Genomic DNA, 22,465 nt, shown 5'->3' with positions numbered 1-22,465 from the left:
AGGAATCTGGAAAATATAATTGGTGTAAAATCTGCCATAGCAATTCTTCACTTAAAACTGAAGCCCCACCTACCTTACAGACAAGATCATCCTGGTACTCTCCCCACATATTATTGTAAGCTGTTATTTCTATGATTAGCTGCTGGAAGGCTTTCAGAGTTCCTGTGGACGGTTGTATATGGAAAGCTACTCCCTTCCCATGGGACAGCAGCGCTGCAGCAAACTCTGAAGGAGCATAGCAAAGAAGCATTTGATGACATCTGAGGAAATGGAACAAAGTCTTTCAAAGAACATTATATATTCTAGCTGGACCATATTTCTAGCTGGTATTAATCAGCCTAACCTCACTGGCTTCAAAAAAACCCACCTGGGATCGACACAACCCGCATTCATACCACTTTACCCAAGCTCTCTTCTGCAGTGGGTCATAATCAGATTTTGAGACTTAGTTCTCACCCAGATTATTTTATAGAAGGACTCCCTTTCAGCAGCCTGATCCAGGACTATTTGGGATATGCAAGGGACTAAATGGTTACATGAAAACATCCTCAATTCGAGAAAAATAAGCTAAAGTTTGTGCTAACTGGTTGTTGTTCTGTTAACAGCTGCCTGATTACCTCTGTGTGCTCTGCAACACAAAGAATGAATTACAAAGAGCAAAGCCTTTTCACATTCTGAGTCACCTAGCCTTATAAATCAATAAGCTTGCACGGAATCTGTCAGAACAGCATTCTTCCAATATTAAGTACTAATTCAGCAGCTGAAAAGCTCTGTCTTTGTAACAGATATCAAACACTATGGCAAGGTACCAATATGTCCAAGTTTTATTTTGGATACAGAAGACACAACCACACATTATAGCATTTTTCTCCCATTTCCCCCCTCCCTGGATCTCATGTGGCTCCGAATATTACTATTTTTCAGTACAATGCATCAGAAATGATAGATGGGTTCTGCTGTACAGATCTGTTCTGTTCTTCCCCACAGCAGGGAAGGTATATGAAAAGGTTTGAGAGAGAAGAGTCTGCTGTGGTGGCATTGGAAGACTGTATAGGAGAGAAGTAGCCAAATGTTATGCATGTCATCCATATTGTGTGCTGGGAGCGATCCTGAGAGTGAACTATCACCAGAGTCACTCGTCTTTGTTCCAGTCTGCTGTTTTCGAGAAAAAGAGGAAAGAGAAGGAGAAAGAAAGAGAGTGGGAGAGAGAAAGTAGCAGTTTGGGGGGTGGAGAGAGAAAAAAGCAGCAGGGGGAAGAGAGAAGTTGACCTAATGCTTGTGCAATGTGTGCTTTCAAACTCAAGAATGCACTGAGGAACTAAGTCATTTAACAGTGCAGACTTAGCCAGATACTTCCAGAATCAAATAACCTGACTGGCACATTTAATGCTGAATATGTTAGTCAGTTGGCTCTTGCCTTCTGTCCACCAAGGGATTAACAGCTATTACCCTACCTGACCGTGCTCTTCTGGCTGCATGTACTGAGATGGGTCCTCTTCTTTTCATCAAATAGCTTGAGGAGCTTAAAAAAATTAAAAAAGCCACTTCTGTGAAATGAGAAGGACTCTGCTAAAGTAACAGTTCTACTTGACTCAAATTAGTGGCCATTGTAACCTGAAGGATTGCCTGCAAGGCATTTTTTTGACAATAGCATCCTTAAGAATGAATCAACTTGAGAGTTGTAAGACTGCTTACAATCTAACACAACAGAGTCTTGGCCAGTGTAAACCATTTTATGTCCTTGGCAATAAGAGTGTTCACCATTTGCATCAGCTAAATCTTCTGTCCTTGCACTGCAAGCTGTCTGTTTCTGCAAGAAATCTCACCAGCAGGTTTCATTACCGCAGTCAGGGTAAGAGCTTAAAAAAACCCACCAGAATACTGCAGAAAGTGTACCTCATGACAGAAGCAATAGCACTCTATCCCAATTTCAGATTTAATCCAGACCTAAACTAGTACTGGAGTCATTATGCAGAAAAGCAAGACTTACGGGCAGATTCCTTGTTCTGGGGTAAGTGAGTAGCCAGTGAAATACTCAGCTTCTAGTTTGAATGGAGCACTGATTCCAGTGTGATTGGTAAGAATTAGCTGACGCTTTACTATGGCTTTGAATGCAACTTCAGATCCAAAGTCCAAAAGAAGATCACACAGACTTTGTGGCATTTGTCTTTCATCACTGTCAGACAAAATTACATTCATATTAAAGCATAAGTCTTATTTTCTTATGCCACAGGTAATTTTGGTAGTTTGAAAATGTGCGATATGCAACGTGGTTGTGATGAAGTGTGTCTAAGGACCATGCAGCCTATGATTTTTGTCATCAGCATTTACTGCTTTTCATTTTTTCACTTCTATTCATGTAAAAATTTATTTTGGGTAAGATTTTTATCATATGTATAACATATGCCAACCTACCAAATGAAAGCCATTTTTGCTTATTTAACAATATATAAAGATAAGCATAATCCAAAAGACAGGAATGATGCTGCATATCAGAAAAATAAAATAAAAATCAGTCACATATACCAAGGTAGACTGAAGTATATTCATCTTTCTTTAACATCATGTCTCACAGTGAAACAACAAAACTTAATGGTACAAAATACAGGGTCTTGGGTATAATTCTGTAATTCTAAATTCACATCTAAGAGCTGAATTCTCAAACTTTTGGCATTACAGAAAATAGCTGTTACTCACAAACACATGAGAGACTTCAGAGTCCCCACTCTTAAGTTACCAGGGAGAAACGTAATTTTTCCTGCTCTTTATACACAAAAGCGTAAGCAAAACTTGCCAGTTGCCATGACAAGTGCCAGGAGCACAAGGGAGAACAGACACAAAACATGAACATGAGTTCCCCTAATGTGCAGTTGTGCAGTTGACTTCACACTGATCTATGATTCATGATTTAAAGAAGTCACAGTTGCTAATTGAATTTGTTTCAGTTAAACAGTGGGGAGCAGTGCTCTTCTCCAGTGTCCTCTTGGGCTTATGAAGATGATAAATTTGGCTAGGGTGTAAACCTAGTACCTTTTCTTCACATAGTCACCTTCAGTGAATTTTCCAAGCACATTTTACTATCCTTTCTGCCTACAGCAGGAGGAGGAATGATGTTTATATAGATAAGTGTTTCCCCTCTCGCCATTGTGGTTTTGTTTTAGGAAGAAGTAATTTTTGTTCGGTTTAGGGCAAACCCTTGATTTACCTGGCAACTCCGCTGTCAGAAGGTACTGCGTAGGTGACATGCAGTCCTTTTACTTCACCAGAAATGCTCAGAAAGAGGGGTTCAATCATATCTTCTATGCTACAGGAAAGGGCAAGGTCTTTCAGCTCACCCTGAAAGGCAAAGAGTCAAGTTTCCTTGCAAACGAAGCAAATGCCACAGAGGAAAGGCAGCTTTAAGAAACTTATTTAGAAAATGTGTATAAACTTCATTGGATTGAAACCAGAACTATAATAGACTTGGGAAAAGTTTTACTGAATTGTTTTAAGTGCATTTTTCTTCCAGCATCAGAGTTGCTTAGAAAGCAGTAACAAGGTAAGAAAATTTGTGGCTGTTTCTTGGCTTTGCACCCACATCAGTCTATAAGCCTAAAAGTGCTCCATTAGTGATTTTTGACACAATTCCAATATTGCAAGTGTTGAAGATCTAAGCATTAATTGCTTCTGGTTATGCTTAAATAATCTTCCAAACCCAAGGTTTTATTTCTACCTGGGTTTAAAGCAAGACTTGCAGAATGAGTTATGTGACCCAGTCTCTGGCTAGTTCAACATTACTATTTTCTTTTGCCTTACCAATATATGAATCAGTGCATCCTGCATAAAATTATGGATGGGGATTTAGCTCCACATTCAGATGTCTAAATGCTAACTCCCTAAATGTGAGCCCTTGAGTTCATCTATAAAGATGAACTCCAAACACGAGCTCTAAATCACCACTGACTTATTAATGGTACTTAGGCATCTAGCTCAGCTTTCTCATAGGTGCCTTGGATGGCATTCAGTTCTCCAACCACATGGCAGAAATGCCCTTTCAGACGTCCAGTGTGTCCTGTTGAGCTTCCAGCTTTCTATGAAGAAGGCTTACATTTACTGGGATTCTGTGCCACATGCGCAAGGCATGGGTATCTGGGATCTACTAGGGCATCTCTGATAGCACTGAACACCTACTTTTAAGCTAATAAATGAAACTTACATCTCCAGTAACTGTAATGGGAACTAATACACCATACCTTTAGGAAGCTCCTTTATTTAGTTGCTTTAATTCAGGCCTATGGCTGAAGTCCTGAAGTTTGTAACTCTGCAGTCTATGCCCTATTTTGCAGACTCTTAGTCCCATCAGCCCCTTTTAAATTTTCAAATGTTGAAATGTCATAAGCCCAGCTGCATTCAGAAAACCAAATGCATTATAGATAAGAGTACACATCTCAAAAGACAAACAAACCCAAACAAACAGGTTGGATGGAGCTTTGAGCAACCTGGTCTAGTAGAAAGTGTCCTTGCTCAAGGCACTGGGCTTGGAACTAGATGGCCTTTAAGGTCCCTTCCAACCTAAATCATTCAATGATAATATCTATGCCAGTCTTCTCCATTTCATTTGGAATAATCCAAAGTGAGGATCTGTATGCTCCAAGAAAAAAGATAAGCATTAGGAGTAACTGAATAGGCATTCAAGAAAGCAAGAAAACCAGAACAGTTGAGAAAGAGGCAAGGTAGAAAAATGCATACCATGTGGACTGCTTCAATTTTTCAACCTCTAAGCAAAGCAATTTCAGAGATATTGTACCGAAGAATTACCATTATGTTTTGTATATAGAAATCCTTCCTTTTGCCAGATGGAGCCAAGATGAGAATGCCAGTATTGCTGTTTTGATAAAATAGCATCAGTTTTTAAACCTACCAGGATGTTAGCTGATAGCTCTATGCAGAATTCTTTTTCTTCATTTGGGCCTAAGGTGCCACTGGCTGGGGAGACAGTGACAGAGCAGAAAGCTGCCTGACTTCCAATGAGCTGCCAAACAGAAAGGATAGAAATTCAGCTGACTGATTTCATCTTCATATCAAAGAGGACTATAAGACTGAGATAATTTCAGGTTTAGAACACTTTCAGGTAGCAACATAAGTAGTTTACTGAGGCTTGCTTTACAATTCCCCTATGGTTAATAAAATCCTTATGTCGACATTCATTCCAAATGACTTCAGCTGCCCAAATGAGGCATCTGGGCTGGAAGCAGAGTCACTGCTCTTCCTCTCAGTCACAAGCCTTTCCAGGGTGAAGTCAACATGACTGGTATTGGAGCAGGATCCCAGAGGTGCCCTACCTCTCTCAACTGACTGAAGAGGTGACCTACAAAGACAGTTCTGGTGACTAAGTGACTTAACTGCACATGGCACAAAGCCAGGAGTTACTTGATTGCTCACACATCAGACACCATGTAAAATGCTGTGGATATTCCTCCTAGGCTCCATCTGTTCCAAAGGTTTTCCTATAGGTCGTATATCATCCACATGCTCTGTTAGGACCCCTTGGGCACCTGAGGACATCCTGGATGGTGCTGAATGCTTTTATGCAGGCAACTGAGTTGAACCCTGGATGTCAGAGTAGATCTGAATGACCAAGGCACTGACAGCAAGCTTCAGCTTACAAAGTCAACTAACTGTATGTGTAGTGGGTGTCAAGGCTACCATTGTAGCCAACACACACCCCATTAGTATGTGCTAGAGAGCATTCTGCAGACCAAAGTAGGTGTCCATTTTACCAAATACTTCTCTGAACTCCGTTGGCTGTATAGATGAGATAGGATTCAGTTGCCTAAACACAGGCACAGAGGGTAGCCAAGCAATACATGCACGGCTGGCTGATGTGACAGGAGTCACAAGAGAACACATTTCTTGAGTGAGACCTGGAGGTCAGGCATAACACTCTGCAGCACTCAAAATGGCACTAGACGTACTTGTTCTGGTGACCAACTTCCTGCTGAGATTTCCATTGACTAAGAATAGAGTTCAGATCACACCTTACATAGAATCATAGAATAGTTAGGGTTGCAAAGGACCTTAAGATCATCTAGTTCCAACTCCCCTGCCATGGACAGGGACACCTCAACTAAACCATGCCAGGGGGGCTGGAACTAGATGATTAAGGTCCTTTCCAACCCTAACTATTCTATGATTCTATGTCAACCAAGGCTCTGTCCAACTTGGCACACTGATATTAAATTTTGGGGTCCTAATCTGAAAGCCGAATCCCACCCAGAACGTGAAACTTAAGCAAAACTTAGACACAGTTTAAAAGCACCATTGTTTCTTTGCTCTACTAAATTAAATGCAAACCCTAAACTGCCGCAGTACTTCATTTAATACTCTGGCAGGTTACATCCTATTTCCCCTCACATTTCTCCCCACCCATTCTCCCAGGGATGATCCCCAAACAGTAAGAGAATATTGACATCAATCTTTCATCAAGGCTGATCTCAAACTGAAGTTTCGCTCATAAGCAAGTAAGCAGCAATCACTATTCAAAAGATAGACCAGAAAAGTTTTTAAGAGTAGTCATTATTTGTATTTTGATAGAAATTGCAATTTCCATCCCTGCTGTATGCTTCATCCATTAAAAGAGCATTTACCTTTCCCCATAAGTATTTTGCTGGCAGCAGTCTCTGGTTAAAAAGTTTGCTGGTTGCTTTGGCAGGAACTCCAGTATAAATTTCGGTGAATATTAGATGACTAGATATCAAGCATGCTTGGGGGGCCTGAACTTCAACAAAAACAGGAAGGTGACTGGAAATAAACACACAGATGGTCTATTGTTATTACTAATGAGATGTGCTAGACATGCAACAGCATGTTGGAAAGAACGATGATTACATTTATTTAGCAATATTAGTGATTGGATCGTTCATTGATAAACAACCCCGCTCTTGAGTTTCTGCTACGTATTTTTGTTTTAAGAGATAAAACTACCTAAAGTAAAACACATGTGAATCTCAAAAAGAAAACAAAGCAGAGCAACACTTTTCCCCCTTACCTTCCTTCTCCATTTTCTACCTCTAGCTCTAGTACGGTGTGGAGACGCTGGCACCGCAATGATGTGAACTGGACTGACACAGTGCATATACCCAAAGGAGGTATTTCTCCAGCAGATGGTTGAATGGTAAAGGGAGATACCTAGGAGAGGAGAGAGGAAACAGAAATGTCTTTGAAGTCTGTATAGCAAGCCACACAATCTGATTAGGACTTGCATGTGTTTAGCTCTTCCTCAGACATGTCCTTTCTCTCTGCCCCTGGAGTCCCATCTGGGTTGATTTCAGCAAGCACAGTGCCAACTTTGTGAAAACCTGTCTAGACAGGGAGGCAAGACTTTGCTTCTATGGGGACAGCTAATAAAAAAGCAATGACCTAAGAGAAGGGTAGTCAGAGCTAAGGGCATAACAGTGATGCCTGTGCATGGTGTGAGGGGGAATGTGAAAGAGAAGCAGACAGCAGCAGTCTCCTCTCAAGCGGAGGGGCTGAGAAGCAGCTATGCAAGGTGCCACAGGATGGGAAGATTCTTGGACAGAAGGTCAAGGAAAGAAGGCTGTAGGAGTGGAAACAGAAGGAGAGGAAACAGAAGGAGCACCAGTGTGGGGTGAAGGCTAAAGAGGTTCAGGAAAGCAAAGAGGCAGCTCTTATGCAGGAGGAATGGAGCACTTGATCTATGAGCTCCACTGGGACACTGATGGGCTTTGGGATGACAAATTCAAGAGATAAAAGTCTAAAACCTCTCTGGGGTTCAGGAAATTGTTTGGAATGACAGGGACAAAAGGAGTAACCGTGAGAAGTAAGGGCTTGAGGACAGCGGGGACAGGGTCTCCTCCAGAACACACCTATACCTAATCAAGCAGTTCTGATTTTAATTGTTCTGGGGAAAAAGGGATAGACATACACACATACACACATTTTGCAAGGCTGCCACAACCACCATTCATAAATCTTTAAATTTCGCCATCAGCTTTCACCCAAAGTTGGGGAGATATCTACATGATATGTAGAAAATCAAACAAAGATTAAGAAGTCAACTTCTTGCAGGTTTCCAGCTCCTGATGGCTGATAGAAGTTCCTGCTTGACAAGCTCCTCTCTCCATTGCAAAACGAACCAAAAAAACAGAACATCTGAACAGGATCTAGACCAATTTTGCCATGAAACAAGTTAATTAATTTCCTTTCATGGGCATGTCCACAGGCAGAATTTTGCCTTTCATTATAACAAAAAGCACTTACCTAGAGTCTGAATTTCCCCATGCCCCTTTAATGCATAACATCAAGGAGAATCCCAGCTACAGAGCTCACTTTTTCGTGTGCACCACAAATTATCAAAAATACCCTCACTCGATACTTTGCCGTAAGTATTACCTTCAAGATGCTCAAGTTATTCAGTTATTTAATATGGTGAAATAAGCTCTTAAGTCAAAGACTGGGATGGACTGCATTTGACACATCACAGTCTAGGTAATACCAAACAGTAGTTATAGTATTCATTGTGGTAAGAAGTTATTTGGGGACACACCTGCATATTTCAAAGCTATTGTTTAAAGCCAAAAGGTCAAATTCACTAGGTGCTGAGATTCTTGTCTGAGATATAGGTGTGCAGAAGTGTTTAGCAGCCTCAGTTCTGATAAAGTCTTACCCTTTTCTTTATACTAGTAGCAGCCGAAATCACTGTCATAAAGAAAACATTCCATGTCTCTTTGGACCAGGGGATTTGTAATAAATGGAAATAGAGAAAATTTCAAAGAAATATTTAATCTCAAAAGAACTTATACATTTATGGAACTGTGCACATCCAGTTTCATAAGAAGTTACAGAAACTATAAATTTTGATATCTGAAATGAATATCATAACTCCTAAGTGTAAGGAAGAAATAGCTAAAGAAGGAGCATAGCCAGCTATAGTAGTAACTTACCTTTTCATTCCTTTCAGCTAAACAAACCTTGCTTTCTTGCATACTCCATTGTGCTGGCAGCTGACATAGGTTTTGGATCCTAAAGGTTTGTAATACACTCTCACCCTGCTTAATCAAACCTAACTGGAGTGATGGAACATCAATATGAAGAAGTGGACCCTAGGACACAAAGAAACAGATATCAGAACGGACTTCTGCCAAAACTGCCTAATTAAGAAGGATAGATTCTTAAAGATTAACATTGAATTTCACAGGGAACAGCAGAAAGCAAATGCATTGCATGTAATGCAGAAAAGTTGTTACTGTCGTGGAAGTATCAACATTGCCTCAAGAGTTACTAGACAGCAAAAATACCTCCTGTTTGTAAATTCTCTAGATTTGTCATGCCTTTAAGAGGCAAAAAGCTGTATATAGACAATGGCCACACCCCATAGCTAGCTATCCTGCAACACTGAACTTGCATACCTTAAAAGCAGCCTCAACATGCAGCACAACAGGCTCTGTACAGGATTCAATTTTACACTGCAGGTTATAGCTGATGGACCCAGGTTTGCTTCCAGTTATTAGTAGTTCAAATTTACAGCATTTATTCACATCTAGAAAAGAAAAGTTCAGGATCCTGCCTCACCATTTTTGCACAGAAAAAGAAACAACATGCTGCAAACCTGTTCTTGAAGCTCCTGGAATCAAGTCTTCTGCTGGATCCAGCTGCGCTACAGTGCTCTGGGATTCTTCCACTTATACCAATGTAAGTATTTCTGTCATTATTTGTTGCTTACAAGTCTCAGAAACTTTACCTATGATGCCAGTAGAAGGTTCAACTTCCATGATGTCACTGGACTCAATTTTCTCCCATGTGTACTTGATCAATGATTTGCTGTTATTCCACATCTAAAACAAAGTCAATGAGACAATTAATGTACTATAAGCTACAAACAAGGTATTGCAAGTCGCACATCACACACTTTGCGAACTCTAGCCATATGCTCATCACCACTAAACAATACAAACTAGTAATACACCTTGAATCTAGCTACAAAAACGGCACATAGTAGGAGTGGAAAGGCACAGAACTTCACCTAACCTCTGATTTGAACAGTACTAACCCAGTGCCTTGCCATGTTATTTTCATAATGCTGTATCCTCCTTTTCCTTTCTCCTTTGATGTAAAACAATGATAAGGAGAAGTGGGATTCACCTGACCGGATTTCAGCTGTCTGCAAAATAGATGCAAGAGCTACACTTGACCTCATGTCCTAAGATTCTTTTTACTGAAAATAAAGTCAACTAGTGAGTGCTGGGAGCAATTCCTCCAACGTATTTTAACCTATAGGATGGGATCAATCACCTCCTGGATGCTGCTAATGAGATCTCTGGGGACTAAGGTGGCTCAGATGTGGAGATCTATCCCGAAAGCACTATGTGTAGTGAGATTATACAGCACTATATTTAGCACAGTGACTATCTTCACATAGGTGAAGGTGTTTCCTGAAATCTGAAGAAAATCCATTCTTTCCAAGAACATTTTCATATTTGAAGCCTTTTAAACTTTTATCCCATTTTTCAAAAGTGTAGCAGAACTTCTGAACTTAAACTTTACATCTTTTTTCTGAGAGCAGCCTTTTTTTTTTTTGCTGAAGGATCTGTTTGTGAGGGAGCTGTAAACTCTCAATATCTTTGGTTTGCTATTCAGAGCTATTCAGACATTATTTCTTAATTACAAGTAACATTGTTCTCTGAAGCACAATTATCTCTAAGCACAGCTTAAATTCTTCTAAGACTAAAAAGCCAATTGGAAACTGTGAGAAATCTCATTATATTATCAATAAATGACTTAATTACCTATACCACACAGGTAGCTACACTGGATAAATGGGAAGTATGACATGGTGTCTTACGTTGAAAAAGAAATTCTTGGAAGAGAGAGGATAAAACTAAATTCCAGTTAGCAGTATCTTTTAGAAAAAAAGGGGAAGACCAGTAGGTGGGAAATGTCTTCCTGCCTGGCTCCAGCTAACAGGCCTATTTTTCACAAACAAGTTCAAGATCAAAAGGATCCTCATATAGTGAAGAGGACACTGAGCAAGTGGAAAATTGCAGCAGTAATCTGTCCCATAATAGGACAAGTGGAATAAGGCCTAGTAAGCTGCAGCTTTTGTAGCTCTTCTGAGCTTGCAATAGTTCTTTGCAAGAACAGTGTCATTGTTATGAGGAAATTTAACCACCCATTGGCTATTCCACCCAACTGGAACACTTTTAAACTACAGGAGTGACAAAGTGATAAGCAACAGGTTAGTGACCCAGAAAAACATTTAGAAGGGTAAAACTCTGTGGTATCACACTTGAGAGATGAAGAAAGATGAAAGCCTGCTGCCTGGAGTTTAGAGCTAAGGAGGCTTGCTAAGGGATTTTAGTACAGACCTTCCTGGAGTCACAGCTTGTCTTAAAAATACTTAAGAAACTAAAACAACATGGATTGTCTGATCTCTTCTAATAACACCTATGACATCTAGTGACACAAAGCACACGATAACAATGAAGTCAAAGGCAAACAAACCTTAAATGTTTTCCTGATGTTTACACCAATAAAGTTTTCCCCAGGGATGATAATGGTGTATGGTTCCAGAAGAAGATTAAATGCTTCTGTTAGTCCTTTAACTTCTATTCCCAGTGCTATTACATCTTTTGTTTTGTATTCTGGGGTATTTTGAAGCATCTCATCTTTTACTAAACTGTAGGAGGAAATATGGTAGAATTATTAAGCATCTTAAACTGGTGTTCAAACTGGATTCCCTCTTTTAATTATCAGATCAAAACTAAAATCATCAAAAGTTTCTCAAGTTTAAACTGCCCAGTCTGCAGTTAGCTCAGGCTGGGACAATTGAAAACTGGAAAAAATACAGTCATTCAACATACTCTAGTCGTCCCGGTCTGTTCATGAATAAGTATGTAAGTCACAGACAGCTGTGAAAAACAGTAATAACAGGAAAACCTGCTGTAAATATCAGCAGAAAGCCTGGAATATGAACAGAGAAAATTACTTTTTCCAGGAGAGGTGCAGCCCTAACTAGGGCTAAGGCCTGTGTTCAGACATGAGATCACATAGATGCTTTGTGCCACAATTAGTTGTGCAGATAAAACCCCTTGTTACTATGAGTCCATCACCATCAGAGATTAAGAATCTTTGTAACTTAATGTAATAGCATAGCTAAAATGTGGCTAAACATTTTATCAGCTTACCAAGGTGATTGTGGGATGTCCAGCAGTACCATCTGAATCACACTGTGATAACTCTTCAGCTACACAGATGAAGGAGGAAGGGATTTAATGTGAAGTAATCAGTTATGTTGAGGATTAAAACAAGATCAGAGAATGAGAGAATCATAGAAGCACAGAACAGTTTGGGCTGGAAGGGAACTTAAAGCTCATCTAGTTCCAACCAACTGCCATGGGCAGGGACACCTTCCACCATACCAGGTTGCTCCAAGCCCTGTCCAACCTGGCCTTGAACACAGCCAGGGACGGGGCAACCACAGTTTCTCTGGGCAACCTGTGCCAGGGCCTCACCACCCTCATAGGGAAGAACTTCTTCCTAATATCTAATATAAATCTTCCCTTTTTCAGTTTGAAGCCATTCCCCCTTGTCCTATCACTGCAGACCTGTGTAAAAAGTCCCTCTCCAGATTTCCTGTAGGGCTCCTTAGGCACTGGAAGCTAAGGTCTCCCTGGAGCCATCTCTTCTCCAGGCTGAACAAGCCCAGTTCTCTCAGCCTACCTCCATAGCAGAGGTGCTCCAGCCACCTGATCATCTTTGTGAAGTCCTCTGTACTCACTCCAACATGTCCACGTCCTTCTTCTCTTGGAGGCCCCAGAGCTAGGGGTCTCACAAGAGAAGACAACAGGGAGATAATCACCTCCTTCGACCTATTGTTCATGCTTCTTGCGATGCAGCCCAGGACACAGTTGGTTTCTGGGCTGCAAGCACACACTGCTGGCTCATGCTGAGCTTCTCATCAACCAAGATGCAAAAGTATTTTACATTTAAAGGATGAATGCTCATCATTGGAGTACTAAGCTCTGATAAACAGCATTCAAACTCCAGAGTTACTAAAACACATTTGACTCCAAAATATTAAGCCAGATTCTGATCTCATGGTGTATGTATGGTTCCAAGAAAAATACTAATTTTTGACATGCCTGTTATTATTTCCCTAGTATATTGCATACTATACACAAGCATCTGCAAAGGCTCCCCAGATTAAGCTCAGTACTGCTGTACTAACTCAAAGTTTCTTCTACTCTTCCATCATGGGAAAAGAAGATGCCTTCTATATTCTAATGGGGAGGAAAAAAGGAAACAGAAGCAGGCCTTAAATCTGAAGGGCTCTGCAAAAGGCTTAGTTTGTAGAGAGATTGATTGAAGTGCATCTGTTAATTCAATATATTTTTCTACGCACTAATTAAAGCATTTAAGATACCCAAGTAGCTTCTCTTTCATACTTATTTGAGGTATTCCTATGCCTGTCAATCACCACAGTATGGGATATTCCCACTCTTGGACTTACTTTGGATCAAGTATCTTTAAATACAGTGAGCTCATGCTCTTTATTTACACAGACAGGAGAGCAGAAACTAGGACAACAGTCACTGGTGCAGCTGCATTCAAACATGGTTGCACCCCTTTATGTGGACCTGCAAGCTATCATTTCTCTGCCAAAGGCTACTACTATCCTCATAATTTACCACACAGCTGTTCATAGGACCCATTTCAACCCCCAAAAGCTACAGCTGGCAATAGTTTGAATAATCAGTTTGCTAACTGAACTTACTTACACTGCAGTAGGTACAGGGCACATCCCCAGTGCAGCTCATTCAGCAGAAGGGGAAGGGTCAGGAGATTGTGGAGGAGCTGGTACTGTGGTGAGGGTGGCAACGTTACCAGCCAACACAGCTGCAGCTATGAGGATGTGGCCATAGTTCCAGCATAAAATTAATTGTGTCAAGTCAGTACCAAAAATGACCAAATGAGATCAGAAACTGTCTCACATTTTGCAGTCAAAACATGTTTTCTTTTAGTAACTTTCTCCATTTTGAACATTGTTTATCAGAGCATAGTACCAGCTAATTAAATTTCATTTAGAAAGCTGCACAGCAAGGATTTTATGACTTGCATAAAAATACACAGCTGGAGTTTGTAGATAAGAAGGAATCACAAGCCATACCTCCTGTGGAGTGTAAGTGAGAATAAACTCATGATCTGTACAGGGAAACAAAACTCCCTCCTCAGGATCTAGGAAGAAGGCCGACTCTGTGTCTTGGTTGTATTTGACCTTCGTGAAGTCTGTAGTTTCTTCTGGTACTAATGGTTTCAGGTTGGGCTTCATTATCTGCCAGTAGAAAGGAAGTTCTACTTGGCTGCAGAGAGATCAATAAAAAACAAAAAAGCTATGATTAAAAAAATCTGATATTTGAGTAAAATATTAGGAGAAAAATATAAGGTCCTTTTTCCATGCAGGTAATTCTTCTCTTTAAAAATTAAAGGGATTAGACTTACCAGTCTTTATGAGCTACAAAGCTGATGAGGCAGCATAGAGTCAGAACATGCTAATATATGGAAGTAATTTATGTAAACATTTAAGATGTGTTAACACTTTCTTGCCTTATTTAACCTGCCATGTAATGCAACTTTTAGGAACTTCCAAAATTCTTTCAAGAATCTGAGAGCAGCAGAATCATTCCTGCTGATACAAGTGTGTTTGCATTGGATCACTGCTGATGATCTATACAATTCTGAATTTAATCCAAGTGCAAGATATGGTCTTTAAGATGTTAACAAACACAGTGGCTTTAGCTAAGGTCATAGCAATGGTTCTGCAATACTCTCTGTAATCCACAAAAGGTTGCTCAAGTAGGTTGCTTCAGTAGAAGTATATTCTATGGAATGTCTTCATGGGTTTTAAAAACTTGCTCATGCTGACCTCAAAAACTTTGCCTTACTAAGGGGAGAAAGGATACTGGAATTTGAAGGTGAGTATGAATAACAAAACTGAGCACATAGAATTTCTTGTATCACTTTCTATTATCACTTTCTATAACAGTAAAAAGTTTTCTTTTTCCTGCTTCTATGGAGTTCAGTCTCAGCCTGCCCATCTTTGTTCGTACAGATGCTGACACCAGACTTGCAGGTACTGCTGTCATGATTATAGCACAAAGAATTATGTGGAAATCGGCATAGTCACATCCTTCACCAATTTACAGCATCCAGTTCACCAAATCACACTTTCTTTACCCAAACAGCATTCTGTTCTGGCATTATGCATGTGTGTTTTCCAGGCCACCAAAAAAAAAAAAAAAAGCACAAAAAAAAACCACAAAAAATTCCAGAAATTCAAGAAACAATTTACATGAATATATCTAAAACCAGCACTGACCTCCCCTCACTGTTTTGATATTCTGCAGCCTCTAACTACTATAATCATGAACATTAGTGTACTTCTATTATTGTCCAACTGATTTGGATCAAATCGGTATGCCACTATGTTCAGTGCAATGTAATTATATATAGAGACATATTCCTTGATTTCAAATAGTTTGTATTTAAATCTATTAGGACTCAATAGCAGGAATAATGTGTAAATTTGAATGTGAGCTAGTTACATTGGACTCCCGTTTTAATCAGTGGAGATCCAGTGGAGTCCAAAATACATTATTATCTTGTTCTATGGGAGATGTCTACACTCAGAATTGGATTCTTAGAAGCATCTATTTCCCTGCACTATGAAAGGAAAAGAGTATAGAATGCCTAGCTCAGTAACACAAGTATACATTGTATGCATGAAAAGATAGATAAATCTCACCTGGATCACCCTGTTAAATATTTCCTACAACTATCTATATTTATAAACCTTTTGGAGTTGCAGATTCATTTATATGGGAGCAAATATATTGACCTTGGCAGTGTATGAACTAAATGGTATTGCTAATGGTTGACATAACATGTGATCTCTGTATATGTTTCTGCTTTTACAAACATATCCTTAAGCCTTAATTGCTAAACAATGAAGCAAAAGGAAGCAAGGCTTCTGTACAACAGCTATCAATTGCATAAAGGTTTCTCCAGCTTGAGAGAGTACGGTATCGCAAGTGAGATCCTAGCCAGTATTTTTAGACTGTAGAGCATTATTCTGTTGTATGTTTAGACTGCAGAACATTATTCTATTAGCAGTAGCTACGTACGTAGAGTTTCTTATAACCAATTTCTTCTCCTTGGTGGTATGTGGGTTTTGGGGGTCAAATCGTATGAGATGCTGTGCTGTTGCATCAGTAGCTTCATCAGCTTTGGGTTTGCTTTCTCCACCCGTGACAAACAAAAGCTCCAGAGCTATCAGCTGTCCGACCCCTTGAAGAAATAAGTAGGTATTAGTGTTTACCATGTGGCTATTAACATTGTTCATGTTACTCATTAATGGCCATTTCTGGCATTTGCTTTTTTTGACAGTATTTTGTGTTTCCTCAAATTTCAGAACGCCAGGGTGTTAATCATACAATATTTTCCTGGTGTTCTTTGTTTATCAACATATATCAGTAGAGATCTTCTCTTCACACATTTAACAGATTTGGATTTCAGGGCCACAACCTCAGCTCACTTACATCAGCATACTTTCACTGAAGTAAGCAAGGTGTTTGCAATGATTGATAATGTTCTGAGATGACCCAGATGTTCTGATCAGCATATTAAGATAAAAATAAGCAGCAAATGCACTACTTAAAAAATTAGAAAATACCTGTAAGAGTGATTAAATAGAAGACAAGTCAAGCATAATATTTTAGCACTCGCAGTTATATTACAGGACAAGCACTAAAACTTACAAGAATTTCAACTGGTTTCATTAGCTAATCCAAAGCCTGCCTCTCTTCCCCCTGAGTACCTTAATCCAAGATGTGCCCCAGTTTTACTTCACACCCAAATGTATTTCTGCCCTGTTAAAGCTGATGTTTTATAGTTTGACATGTTACTGGTACAAAGTCTAAGAAATTAATTGCACCTGACAACATGTTTTCTTTTCTGTTACTTTGTGACATTTTACATTTGGATTTTTCGCTACAGTAGGCAGCTAAAGAGCTCAGTGCTTTCTGAATACAGTGTACTTCATGTACTAGAATGACGCAGTAATAATAATAATAATAAAGAAGTTCAGCATGTAACACCATCCTGGAACAAAGTGTTTGGTTAATCCAATGACACAAAATATTACCATCACTTCAAGCCATCAACCACCACTCACATTAACTGAATAAATATGGTGTTAGAAATGTAACCTCTGAAAGGTGTTAGAAACAAACCTGTGACTGTAACGTCACTGTCCTGGCAATTGTCACAAACAATAGTGTATGTCTGCTGTGAGACTTCTGGAAAAGAAGGAAAAAACATTACCTGAAAGAGAAAAGTAAAATAGCAATGACTGTTACTGATTTCTCTCCAGAAAGTAATAAACTTAAATTCATAAACACTCACTAAAAGACAGTTCTAATGATTAGTTACGAAATCTTACATTTGCAAGAAATGGACAATGTCACAGTCCCTTAACACAAACCAGAAAGAAATAGGTATTTTCTGGATCACTAAAGTTACATGCACATGACTGGATGATCACCAGAGGCTGCCTTTGCAGTCCCTGGAGATGTGGGCAGTCTCCTGCCTTAGTTGTATGAATTACACCCTTAAAATTGGATCTGCCCTCAAACACTTACTAATACCACTGTTGCCTTTCAAGCTACAACAGTGTGAGCAGGATAACCGCTGTATACCCTCCCTAAATTCCAACTCAACAAGAATGGTTCAGGGGCCAAAACCCTTAGCTGATTCTTCTATATGTCATCCATCACCACCTGCAAACCGAACCCAACCTAATCTATCTCCTCTTTTTCTCCCACCTGGCCCTGTTAAAGCAATGCACATGGGAAGACAGAGAGAAGGAGAAACATTTTTCCTTTATGAAGCTGCCTAACCCATTCCTCTCATCAACAGCCAGGAGAAACTAGTAAAAGGAAGGGGTGAAGGCTAGCCATACTCTCCATATCATTCTTCTCCCCATAGTGATCTGTAATAAAAGGTGACCCACATCAGACAAAACAGTGGTGGCAACCATTAATGCATACTTACTGCAGGATCTTTTTAAGGAAAGAGCACATCATAAGTAAATGATTTGTATCTGTTACATGAAAGATTTTTTTTTTTTCTTCCCTATATGTCCTTTTTTTCCAAGAAAGCTCAGAAAGGAAAACTTACTTGGACTTGATGCCCCAGCAGGAATGAAATAAGCACTCCTGTGTTCTCAGATTCCTGTTTTCTCTAGCAGGATTCTTAGAGTGGAGAAAATCTGACTGGTCTCTGAGTGGCTAAGCAAGATTTTGGTTCCATGAAAGACTAGATTCACAACTGCAATTCTTTCAGCATAATTGCACAAAAAGATTTAAGCTTTTTTGCTCACATAAACCCAAATTCACAAATTCCAGCCAAGCTCTTCTAAAATGATCTTGTTTCCTTATCTATTTGTTAAAGTACAAATAATTTCTATAGCAGTTGGTACTAACCTTTACTGTTGTATTCTGCCCTGGGGCTAGCTCAAGCACAGGAGGATGGATCCCAAAAGGAGCTTGTATCACAAAACTATCAGTGGCAATAGCCTAAGTTGTTTAAAAAAAAAGATTAAAAACTTAGATTGAGTTTGTTGTTTTTAAAGATTACCTAAACCAGGCAGAATATTACTTCTGTTTTACCTCTTAACATATTTTTTTCCACATCTCTCAAAAGTATGGGGGTTATGTATATACCTTGATTAGAAGAAATGCTCTATGTTTTATAATTACCTTGGTAAAAGCAGGAGGGAAGGTGCTGTCTCCAAAGACAAATGATAGTGTCAGAAGCCCTAATATTCATGTTCACAGAAGAACAGCTCTGACTGAGCACAGGGGCTTTGCTTCTCCAGCTTCTTCATGCTTATGACTCACTTTGAGTTAGAACTGTAAAGCGTATCAGGAGGGACATCCTGGCACATCATCTGTCACTTTAGCCTTTTCTCCAGCACATAAAATGCCAACCTGCCAGCTACATCTTATCTTTTTTTTGTCATAGAATCATAGAATAGTTAGGGTTGGAAAGGACCTTAAGACCATCTAATTCCACCCCCCCTGCCATGGGCAGGGACACCTCACACTAAACCATGCCACCCAAGGCTCTGCCCAACCTAGCCTTGATCACCTTCAGGGATGGCTCATTCACAACTTCCCTGGGCAACCCATTCCAGTACCTCACCACCCTTACAGCAAAGAACTTCCTCCTTATATCCAATCTAAACTTCCCCTGTTTAAGCTTTAACCCATTACCCCTTGTCCTATCACTACAGTCCCTAATGAAGAGTCCCTCTCCAGCATCCTTGTAGGCCCCCTTCAGATACTGGAAGGCTGCTATGAGGTCTCCACGCAGCCTTCTCTTCTCCAGGCTGAACAGCCCCAACTTTCTCAGCCTGTCTTCATACGGGAGGTGCTCCAGTCCCCTTGATCATCCTTGTGGCCCTCCTCTGGACTTGTTCCAACAGTTTCATGTCCTTTTTATGTTGAAGACACCAGAACTGCACACAATACCCCAAGTGAGGTCTCACTCCATTCATTTACATCTGTTCCATGATGGAAAGCTAAAGACTGCAGTACTGGAGTCGGCTGCAAGCTCTACAGGTGCAGCAAGGTCAGTAAGTGGTATCTTTAGTGGGAAGAGGGAGGAAATCAGCTGAAGTAATGCTCAAACTGGTTGCATTTCTATTTGTATTAAGGGTAAAGTTAAAGTTCAAGCCAATTGTCTTTTCCCTGACCTGCGGTTAAGTTTACCCTACCACTGAGCAAGAAACCTTCTTCCAGAGGCAAGACAGAGCACAAGCAGGAGGTATGGACATCCAGAGAGATTGGTATTGAGGACAAATGTGAATCCCTGAGGGAGTGGCAGTACCAATGTCCCCAGCAAGGCCTTATGACTTCTGTGCTAATATCCCATGACTAACTTAAAAGCCTTTGTGTCAGGCAATGATACCATACCATGTCCAGTATGTCCTTTCTAATCACTCACCTCAAAATTAGGAGATGGGCAGGCTTTCTTTGGCATTATAGAGAATTTCTCAGTTCTAGTTCCCTCATTTCTGCACAAAATCAGCATTACTTTTATTCCTCCAACAAGGCAGGGACCACACTCTATAATATGAGGCACTGCAATGAATAACACAGAAAATCAGACTACACAGACAGTGAAGGCTTGCCAGCTGCTTCTTAAATAACTCTTTACAGACTGCATTACTGCATATGAATATACTGGGTGTTGCCATCCTAACCCCCCTCATATTCTTTCCATTTGAAAGTTGAACAGTATAAGGTGTGTATTTCTACATATATTTTACACTTTAATGGTGCTTCCTACTTAAAGATTCTATTGAATGATAACAGAAAGTAAGACTTTTTAAAACATGCTCAGTATAACAGGAAAGGTGAATTTGGCAAAAATCAAAGCAAGTTTCTGCAGAAGTCATCCTGGATGGTACAGCTGAAGCTAGAAATCTGGGAGGTGAATCCTGCAGGTATATAATAATTAATGAACATAATTAATGTAATATTGAATGAATATTAATTAATAGCATCAAATGTTTATAACTAAATCATAATTCCTAAATGTTTAGGATAAGTAATTACAGTTAGGAATCCAGGAATCAACAGGACACAAACCTAGAAAAGTGGCTCCAGCTCACTTCTCTAATAGAAGCACAAATGACTGAGGAAAAGTTTGTCAGGATTACATTTTAATAACTAGTCAAATTATTATGAGTGAAAATGAGGTAGATAGCAAAACATAGAAACTGCACTGCCACGTTTGGCCATATTTGTTTTGTGACATAAAATTGAAGAGAGTTGAAAAAAAAAAAGAAGTCCTTTTAACTTCAGAGAAACTTAAGAATTGGACAGTACTGACATGTTAACATTGGAGGTGGTCTTTTAGCTTGGATTGGGATCAAAAGAGGTTCTGACACCTGAGTCTCCACTAACATACAGTCTTCATAATCTCCTGGATATTGAGGAGTAAATCGGACTGTATACTGGCATGTCATCCCAGGAGCAATCAGTCCTCCCTTTCCTGGAAATTTTCCTTGAAAAAAAAAAAAGAATGCAAGGAATTGAAAAAAAATTAAAACCTCCCAAAGTTGGTGTATGTATTTATGATCACATCTCTTTCTGGAAAGGTGCCTGTAAACTCTCCCCATTTATTGCCTAAGTCAAGCTGATAAAAATGAATGACCACAGAAGGCCTGTCAGTGTAATCTGTGTATGTGCATATCTTCCCTTCAACTCAAAGAAGATTTTTGTGTCTGAAATATGCTTTTCGTAACTACAGAAAACAAAGTGTGGAGAAACCTAGAGAAATTACCAAGTTTTCCTTTACACAGGACAGCAAGGCTTACATGAGGGCATCCAACGCTGTAACTGAGATAACACAATCTCCTTAGGCAATCTGTCCCACTGCTTATCTATTGTACTATTTATCTCCTAACCTAATCTTCCTTATTGCAACTGAAGTATATTATTTCTTACTCTCTTCCCCATAGTGGAAACTATGTCTGTTCCTAGATGCATTTTGGATAAGACTCAATCTAGGTATTCCATGAATACATTTCAACCTAACTTTGAAAAATTTAATGTGAGTTTGTCTTTCTGAATTCCTTATTAGACCATTTGAATCTGCATGAGTTAGATCACATGAGTTGCATGTGAATGGTCCTAAAGACATAAGTCAGCCTTCAGTTTCTAAAGAACTGAGCACTATGGATAGCAGAAGTAAACAGCACATATCAGCTGATAAATTAGATCTCTTATGTGTTAACATCTTAAAGGCAGTAAAAGGAATACTTACCTGGCCCAATGGCAAATGCTGAAGTAGAGGGAGGGATAAGTCTTACATAATGACATGTTGAAGTGATGTTCTGCAGCTCTATAGTCATCTTCATTTAAAAAGAAAACAAAATACTCTGTTATATTTATCATCACTCACTGTAATGTTTGCAATTCCCTAGTTCTCCACTAGTAGTAACTAATTTATTATCACAACCAACCTAAAAGCCTCAGTTTATTCAATAAAGGCTGAATCAGATACTACCAAAACAAAGCAGAGACTGAAAAGGTCCCTTTTAGTTTTCACTAGTTAATGTGTCAGTGGCACATGTGAAAGAGTATCTTCAAGGAAGTTATAAGATCATTAATTCAATACAAAGAAGAAACTCAGACTTTTGTTAAACAGCAGGAAGCCAAAAGGTTGGCTGAGATACATAGATTATGGCAGGACATAATGCTCCTTAGTAGCAGAATTAACTCTCTACAGAGAAGTAAGTTCTCACCTCGTAAACATGGCCAACTTCATAATTAGAAAACATAACAGTAGGTGGATTGGCAAGAAACACAGGAACAAATGAGGTATCTCTGAAAGAGAAAAA

At 39.5% G+C, this 22,465-nt stretch overlaps 1 protein-coding gene across 1 annotated transcript in view; it reads right to left on the bottom strand.

The window, feature by feature from the left end:
- DLEC1 (DLEC1 cilia and flagella associated protein) overlaps window positions 1–22,465 on the bottom strand; it is a 41,639-nt gene that overhangs the window by 14,447 nt on the left and 4,727 nt on the right. Inside the window, exons 7-26 of the mRNA XM_062621377.1 lie at window positions 22,370–22,451; window positions 21,889–21,976; window positions 20,953–21,126; window positions 20,062–20,198; window positions 18,537–18,629; window positions 17,286–17,376; window positions 16,179–16,341; window positions 14,165–14,357; window positions 12,183–12,241; window positions 11,500–11,674; window positions 9,740–9,833; window positions 9,408–9,538; window positions 8,943–9,101; window positions 7,028–7,167; window positions 6,627–6,780; window positions 4,901–5,011; window positions 3,206–3,336; window positions 1,991–2,176; window positions 1,455–1,522; window positions 74–225 (exon numbers count right to left, since the gene is read on the bottom strand). Coding sequence (XP_062477361.1) covers window positions 74–225; window positions 1,455–1,522; window positions 1,991–2,176; window positions 3,206–3,336; window positions 4,901–5,011; window positions 6,627–6,780; window positions 7,028–7,167; window positions 8,943–9,101; window positions 9,408–9,538; window positions 9,740–9,833; window positions 11,500–11,674; window positions 12,183–12,241; window positions 14,165–14,357; window positions 16,179–16,341; window positions 17,286–17,376; window positions 18,537–18,629; window positions 20,062–20,198; window positions 20,953–21,126; window positions 21,889–21,976; window positions 22,370–22,451 — 2,581 coding nt within the window. The remainder of the gene's footprint in view (window positions 1–73; window positions 226–1,454; window positions 1,523–1,990; window positions 2,177–3,205; window positions 3,337–4,900; window positions 5,012–6,626; window positions 6,781–7,027; window positions 7,168–8,942; window positions 9,102–9,407; window positions 9,539–9,739; window positions 9,834–11,499; window positions 11,675–12,182; window positions 12,242–14,164; window positions 14,358–16,178; window positions 16,342–17,285; window positions 17,377–18,536; window positions 18,630–20,061; window positions 20,199–20,952; window positions 21,127–21,888; window positions 21,977–22,369; window positions 22,452–22,465) is intronic.

Source organism: Pezoporus occidentalis, unplaced genomic scaffold (genome assembly GCF_034315485.1).
Source record: "Pezoporus occidentalis ecotype Australia unplaced genomic scaffold, CSIRO_AGI_Poc_V1 ctg23, whole genome shotgun sequence".
Taxonomy (NCBI): Eukaryota; Metazoa; Chordata; class Aves; order Psittaciformes; family Psittacidae; genus Pezoporus; species Pezoporus occidentalis.
This window is presented reverse-complemented; position numbering and strand designations above follow the sequence as displayed.